The sequence below is a fragment of the Acomys russatus genome, chromosome 16 (genome assembly GCF_903995435.1).
Source record: "Acomys russatus chromosome 16, mAcoRus1.1, whole genome shotgun sequence".
Classification (NCBI taxonomy): domain Eukaryota; kingdom Metazoa; phylum Chordata; class Mammalia; order Rodentia; family Muridae; genus Acomys; species Acomys russatus.
In genome coordinates this window covers 42,157,106-42,164,894 of record NC_067152.1, presented here as the reverse complement: position 1 = coordinate 42,164,894, position 7,789 = coordinate 42,157,106, and the positions used below count along the sequence as shown (strand labels likewise).

At 49.4% G+C, this 7,789-nt stretch overlaps 1 protein-coding gene across 2 annotated transcripts in view; it reads left to right on the top strand.

Moving 5' to 3' along the window:
- Nucleotides 1-374: 374 nt before the first annotated feature.
- Nucleotides 375-7,789, top strand: part of Rnf157 (ring finger protein 157) — a 72,296-nt gene continuing 64,881 nt past the window's right edge. For both annotated transcript variants that reach the window (XM_051159081.1, XM_051159082.1), the window contains exon 1: nt 375-540. In XM_051159081.1, the coding sequence (XP_051015038.1) occupies nt 453-540 (88 nt within the window). In that variant the 5' untranslated portion in view covers nt 375-452. The remainder of the gene's footprint in view (nt 541-7,789) is intronic.

Here is a 7,789-nt window from a genome sequence, read left to right as displayed (position 1 = left end):
GGGACCCTTGCCCGTCGCTGCCGCTAAGCTCCGTACCGCGTCCGCGCCGCAGCCACCGCGCGAAGCACGCGCCCCAGGCTCCGACCGCAGCTCGCTTCCCATTGGCTGGCCGGGCCGGGGGCGCTCCCGCCCCGCCTCCCCATTGGCTGAAGCGGCCGCGGTTCCCCCCCCTCCCGCGCTCCCCGCCGCCGCTGACATCACGCGGGCCCGAGGCGGCGGCGCCCCCCTCCCTATCCCCCGGCTCAGCCCCGCAGCCCCCTCAGGCAGAGGCGCCGCCGCGGTGCCCGGCGGAGAATGGTGCGCGCCGTGCAGGCCGCTCCCCGCAGCCTCAGCCGCAGCGCCTCAGCCGAGCGGGCCGCGGCGGACAGCCGACCCCCGCACCGGGCGTGCGGGCCGGCCGGCGCGCTGAGGCTCGGAGACCGGAGCCGGGCGACGCCGCGATCGCAGCGGCCATGGGCGCCCTGACGAGCCGGCAGCACGCGGGCGTGGAAGAGGTGGACATCCCATCCAATTCCGTGTACCGCTACCCGCCCAAGTCCGGTGAGGGCCGGGCGCGCGCCGCGGGCCGGGCGGAGGGGAGGCCGCGCGTCGGATGCTGCGGGCCGGCGACGCGGTGGCCCGGGGCGGCCCCGAGTCGGCCTCGGAGCGGGGGGAGGTCTTCGGGATGCAGGGCCGGGGGTTGTCCTGCATCCCGGACCCCGGCGACGCTGCGCAGAGGGACTGCAGGTGCCTGCGGGGGGGGGGGGTCACCGAGGTCACCCTCGCGTCCTCCGTGGTAATCTGCTCTGCGACAGGGGCGCGCGCCGCCGGGGATGCGGCGATGCTGCGGCTGCGGGGTTGGAGGCGCATCCCTGACAGGCACCTGTGCCAGGTGTTGTCCCCGGGCTGCCTCATCCAGGCGCCTGGGACTGTTAGAAGTGGATTTCTGCGGGCGTGCGGAGGAGGGTGGGTGGGGGAGGACGAACTTGCTTATGCAGTCCCTTAGCTTTTCCAGGGGCTGTCGGGAGGAAAAGTAAGTTAACAGAAACGTGTACGAATCTGACAGAGTACCCCTTTCCTAGTTTCCGGCAAGGAGATGGCTGGAGACGGGGCAAAAGTATTTGCAGACGCATACCGTCGCTTGAAAAGGTAGATGATATGCATCCTGTCAGCTTCAGCGTTTGCATTGCAGGAGAGTTTTGACAGCAGAGGAAAGAAAATGACCAAGTAGTCCAATTGAGTGAGGACAGCCGCCTGAGCTGCTGGCGAGTGGCCGGGCTATATCTCCTTTATTTATTTGTTTATTTATTTGTTGCTGTCCTCAAGCCCCCTGGGGAGCCATTTCTAACCACCTTCCCCCCTGGCTTGAGGACCTGATGGGATTTTGGTGGTGGCAGAGTGAGTGAGGTGTCAGAATTGGAGGGCATCCCGCTCTCCCATTGGTAGAATAAAGACATGCTAATGAGCCGAGCTGATTTCTCAGCAGTACATCCAGTTTCTGCCAGGTGGAAGCTGGGACCAGACAATGAACCTGCCTCCCCGCGGCGCTTGTGCCAGCAGCTCTGTTTCTCACTGCTCTTGTGCCAGAGAATGAGCCTTTGCAGAAATGAGTAAGAATTGCTTTAGGAAGATCTGAGATAAAGCTGTGGGTCGTTTGGGTTTTATTTAATAAACCTCTTGCTAATTACGACTGTATGGTTACTTTTATCTATTTTTAAAAATTGCATCTTGGCACCTTGGAGGCTAAAGCAGGAGGGCTGTTAAATTTGGGGCCAGCCTGGACTACACAGTGGGACTGTCTTAAAATAAAACCGATACAACAACCAAAAGAAAGGCGGATTTAGCCTCCCTCCCCAGTGGCAGGATTACAAATATGAGCCACTATACCTGACTTTTGTTTTGTTCCTTGAAAACTAAAATAGGAAGCAGTGGGTTTTTCCTCTTAAGTCGCCCGGCTTTGTATTGATCAGACTACGGAGCATGTTTTGCTGAGCTTGGAGTTTGTGGTGGAGAATATTTGCTCTCCCCCCACACACGGGGACTAACGAAGGTGATGTCTGAAAGGCTCTTCCTTCCCAAAGGGTGGTAGGAGAAATGCAAAATGTGGGCTGAAAGAGAATAATGGGCCAAATTAAAACCTTTGTGGGAGGTGGGGGGGCAGGGAGGGATAAGAACTTGTTTTTGAGACAAGGTATCACACTATTGCTTATGCTGGTCTGCTACGCACTGTGTATGTAGCCTTGGTGAGCCACAATCCTCTTGCCTTAACCTCCCTTCCCCAACACTAGGTTTGCAAGCGGGCGGGAGCCACAGTATCTGGTTCCAAAGCTCGCCAGCTCTCTGTCTCTCTGTCTCTTTCCAGGGTTTCTCTGTGTAGCCTTGGCTGTCCTAGACTCACTTTGTAGACCAGGCTGGCCTGGAACTCGCAGCGATCTGACTGCCTCTGCCTCCGGTGTACTGGCATTACAGGCGTGCCCCACCATGCCCGGCTCTTCCAAAGCCTTTCTTAACCAACACGTCCAACAGTCAAAACAATGCTACCACTCCACCAAACTTTGAAAAAGCCTTACCTAATTACACCTCATTTTTACCTGTTCCTTTTTGTTGTTATTTTGGAACAGGGTCTTATTTAGCACTGGCTGACCTCAGGCTGACTTTTGTAGCTGGGAGCATATGTACCCACTAAGTTGAGTCTAATATGTTTGAACCCAGGGGTTCTTATATGCTTAGGCAGACATTCTTACCAACCGAGCTATACCCCAGGTAGGCACATGGAAGATGTTTTGTTTGTTCTTTTGAAATCAGTTGGCCCTAATGTTTCTGTTTTCTTTCTTTTTTTTCCAAGACAGGGTTCTCTGTGTAGCCTTGGCTGTCCTGGACTCGCTTTGTAGACCAAGCTGGCCTTTAACTCACAGCGATCCGCCTGCCTCTGCCTCCCCAGTGCTGGGATTAAAGGCGTGCCCCACCACGCCCAGCGTCTGTTTTCTTTCTTTCTTCCTCCTTTCCTTTTGTTTAAATAGGGATTAGTATGCAGCCCTGGCTGGCCCTGAACTCACTATGTAGACCAGGATGGTCTCAAACTCAGAGATCTAGGTGTGTCTGTCTCAAGTGCTGGGATTAAAGACATTCACTAGTTTTTCCTTTTTCCTTGCTTGGCCTTAAACTTTAAAAAACAAAACAAAACTATTTTGTTCCCGCTTTGAGATAGGGCAGTGGTGGTGCACGTCTTTAATCTCAGCCCTTGAGAGGAAGAAGCAGGTGGATCTCCGTGAGTTCAAGGCCAGCCTGAACTATAGAGCAAGTTCCAGGACAGTCAGAGCGGTTACAGAGAAACCCTATCGAGAGAGACAGACAGAGAGAGAGAGAGAGAGAGAGAGAGAGAGAGAGAGAGAGAGAGAGAGTCTCATATAGCCCAGGATGGCCTTAATTTAAACACATGATGTAGGCAAGTAACCTTGAACGTGTGACTCTCTAACCTCTGCCTCTCAGGGCAGGAATCATCAGTTCTAGTTCCTTTGTCAGTCTCCTCGGTGCTAGGACTACAGGCGTGAGCTAGCATGCCTGTGATTTGGACTACTGTTTTTTTCCTTGGTAGTGATGGGGAGCAAACCCAGGGCCTTGTATGTGGCAACTCGGTGTCTGACAGCCTTAGTCTATTTGATTGAATGTCTTCTACGTCCATCCCTCAAATCCTTCACAGCAGTAATTAGTGTCCGCTCAGACCATTGCGTATTGATCGCATAGGCAAGTTGACATATACAATGTGAACACGATGCCTTCTTTAAAAAATTTGTTTTATTTCATATGTGTATTGTGTGGGTATGCATGTGTGACTATGTGTGGCTGTGGAGGCATTGGAGTCCTTGGAGCTGGAGTTGTAGGCCTACAGGCAGTTGTGAGCTACCCAGTGTGGGTGCTGGGAACTGAATTTGGGTCCTCGGCAAGAGCAGTATGGGCTCTTAACCAATGACTTCCTCTTTTAATCCCCACCCCCACCACCACACACACACTCTGAGTCAAGAACTTACCATATTGATCAGGAACTGCTAATATCCCTGCATCGGGCTCTAGAGAAATGAGAGATTACAGGTGTACTATTGTGCTTGACTCTTACAATTATTCTGGCTAAGGTAGGATTTTTAGTTTTCCAAGAGTGCTGGAACACATAAAAAATTAAGAACTGCGGCTGGAGAGATGGCTCTGAGGTTAAGAGCACTGACTGTTCTTCCAGAGGTCCTGAGTTCAATTCCCAGCAACCACATGGTAGCTCACAACCATCTATCATGTAGTTGACATCCTCTTCTGGCCTGCAGGTGTACAGACAAGCAGAGCACTGTATACACAATAATAAATAAATGAAAAAAAAATTAAGAACCATACAATCTTTTTTTGTTTTGTTTTGTTTTTGTTTTTCGAGACAGGGTTTCTCTGTGGACTTGCTTTGTAGACCAGGTTGGCCTCGAACTCATAGCGATCCACCTGCCACTACCTCCCAAGTGCTGGGATTAAAGGAATGTGCCACCACCACCCAACTGAACCATGCAGCCTTAAAATAAAACCACTATGTAAAATTGCTCTTCTTCCAGAAGATTCACTGCTAATCATTTAGTGTCAGAGTAAGATGTGTACATGAACACAGAATGCAGAATATAGGCTAGCCAAGTAGGCTTTGTTCCATTACTGTGAGCTCTGTTTAATATATGATGTCAGTCAGTGCTAACATACTAAATAAACAGAATAAACTACAAAAGCTGTGTGATCGTATCACCTCCACCCTCTGTGATCAAAAAGCAAACAACAGCTGGGTGGTGGCGCACGCCTTTAATCCCAGCACTCAGGAGGCAGAGGCAGGCAGATCTCTGTGAGCTTGAGGCCAGCCTGGTCTACAGAGATTGTCCAGGACAGCCAAGGCTACATAGTCTCGAAAAAGCAAAACCAAAACAAACCCCCAAAACTTGCCAAGTTAGGCCTGGAAAGGAGTGTCCTCAAACTGATGAAGGACATCCACAGGAAATCAGTGTCATGCATTTGGTGACACTTGACACTTCCCTGCTAATACTGAGAGCAAGGAAAGAATATTGGCTTTTGACATTAATTTTTCTTCTTTTCCCAGTCAAAGTTTCCTGTATCCCAGGCTGATCTTGAACTTATTATTTGGCAGAGGAAGACTGAACTCCTTGGCCTCCTGCACATACCCGCACACTCCTAAGTGCTAGGATTACAAGCATGGGAGCAAATGCAGGGCTCTATTTGTATGGGAGATGGGAGCCTAGGAAGCATCCATAGCCACACACACACACACACCAACCTCATAATTTTTGGGAGAGTCTTCTGTAGCCCAGGCCAGCCTGGGATGCAACTGAGGATGGCCTAGAATTCTTGATTTAAAAAATAAATAATAAGGGGCTGGAGAGATGGCTCAGCGGTTTAAGAGACTGTTTGCACTTGCAGTGGTCTTGGGTTCAGTTCCCAGCAACCACGTGGTGGCTCACAACCATCTGCACCCTCTAATGCCCTCTTGTAGTGTGCAGGTGTACAGGCAGATAGAGCACTCATGTACATGAAATAAATAAAATATAAAAATAAATAAATAATAAGGATGGAACAGATGGTTCAGGAGTGAATAGCACCGGGCACTTTGTCTTTTGAGGACCCTGTTCAATTCCCAGTACCTGTATGGTGGCTCACAACCATTCCTAACTCCATTTCCAGGGCGATCAATGCCCTCTTATGGCCGCCTCAGGCACCAGGTATGTACGTGGTACACAGACACACATGCGAGCAAAAGACCCATACACATTAAACAAAACAAAAATCCTTTAAAAAAACTTAAAAATAGCCGGGTGTGGTGGCGCACGCCTTTAATCCCAGCACTTGGGAGGCAGAGGCAGGCGGATTACTGTGAGTTCGAGGCCAGCCTGGTCTACAAAGTGAGTCCAGGACAGCCTAGGTTACACAGAGAAACCCTGTCTCGAAAAACCAAACCAAAACAAATAAAAACTTAAAAATAACCATAGAAATAGAGAAGTCAGTACAACGTACGGAGGACTGGAGTGAGGAGGACTGGAGTGTTGGTGAGAAGCAGAATATGCGTGCCCAGGATGTGCAGGGCCCAGGGCAAGTCCCAGTGCTGATAAAAATGTTCCTGAGACAAGCTGGAGGGAGATGGCTCTTCAGTTCAGAGCTCTTACTGGTCTTTACAGAGGACGCAAATTCAGTTCCTAGCACCCACACTGTAACCTCAGCTCCAGAGGGCCTAATACCCTGTTTTGAACTCCTTGGGCATCTGCACTCATATGTACCCACACAGTCAGACAGACAGACAGACAGACAGACACACACACACACACACACACACACACACATTTTAAAAAATTAAATCTTTCAAAAAGACAATATGGGATTGGTACAACAAAGGCATATTTTAGATCAATGGGAGAAGAATTCTGAGCTGGGAATAAATACATTTATTATCAGTTGACCTTTTTTTGAGAGAGAAAGTCTCATGTATTTGGGTAGTCCATACTGGCTTTGGACTCCTGATTTTTCTAAGCTACCTGTGAAATATTGAGATTACTGAGTTTGCCAAAGAAAACAAAAAACAAAAACACAATTTGTGGGGAGAGATAAAACATGGCAGTGGAAAAAGTCTTTTCAGCAAATAGTGCTGGGATGATTTTATATCAACAAGTAATGAAGTGCACTCAGACCCTTAATAAGTGGGGTGTAGCTCAGGGGCACTTGCTTACTGTGTAAGAACATCCAGGCACTCACACCAGCAGGGGTGTGGCGTCAGCTCCTTTTTTACGTCGCCAAAAGTGGAGCTCAGATGGCTCCTAATGAGAGAAGACAACTCAGAGAAGGGAAAGAGACATTTTGGAGTCATGCATATAGTAAAGGATTTAAGTCTAGAATACACAGAGAACTCTACAACCCAGTGATAGAATGGGTCCAGCCACGTAGCTGGAAATGGTGGCACATGCCAGCCGTGCTTGGGAGGCAGAGGCAGGCAGAGTTCACTGGATTCAAGGCCAGCCAGGACTATACAGTGAGACCCTGTTTTTTTTTTTTTTTTTTTTTTAATTGTTTTTGTTTTGTTTACCTTTGTGGACTTTGGATTTTTGTTTGTTTTTGTAGGGTGGGTTTTGTGTGTGTGTGTGTGTGTGTGTGTGTTTTTCTCTGTAATAGACCTGGCTGTCCTGGACTCACTTTCTAGACCAGGCTGGCCTTGAACTCATGCCTGGCTTCTTTTTTGCTTTTTGAGATAAGGTTTCCTCTGTGTATCCCTAGCTGTCCTGAAACTCTCTCTGTAGATCAGGCTGGCCTTGAACTCACATCCACTGGCCTGTGCCTCCCAAGTGCTGTGATTAAAAGTGTGCATGGTGAGATTCTGTCTCTAAAAAAAGAAAATAAAAAACCCAAAGTACTTAATAGAAATTTCTCAAAAAAAAAAAAAAAAAAAAAGATTAACAGTGGCTGATAAGCACACGAGGAGACACAGTATCTACCCTTAGGGCAACCCTGGGTATGATGCTCATGCCTGTAATCCCAGTTCTCAGGAGGCCAGTGCAGGAAGATTCTAAAACTAGCCTGGGTTACAGAAATGGTCTTGCCCCCTCAAAAGTAAGCTACAGTTAGGTAAAGAGTCACATCCTGTAGGAAACCTGTTAACTGAAAATATAATAGTAACCGGCATTGGTGACCACGTGGAGAAAAGGAGACCTCGGAGCCCGATCCACAGGACGGGTGGCTCACGTGGTAATCGTAGCCTTGAAGTAAGATGTACACTTCAGTGTGGGAGGACAGCCTG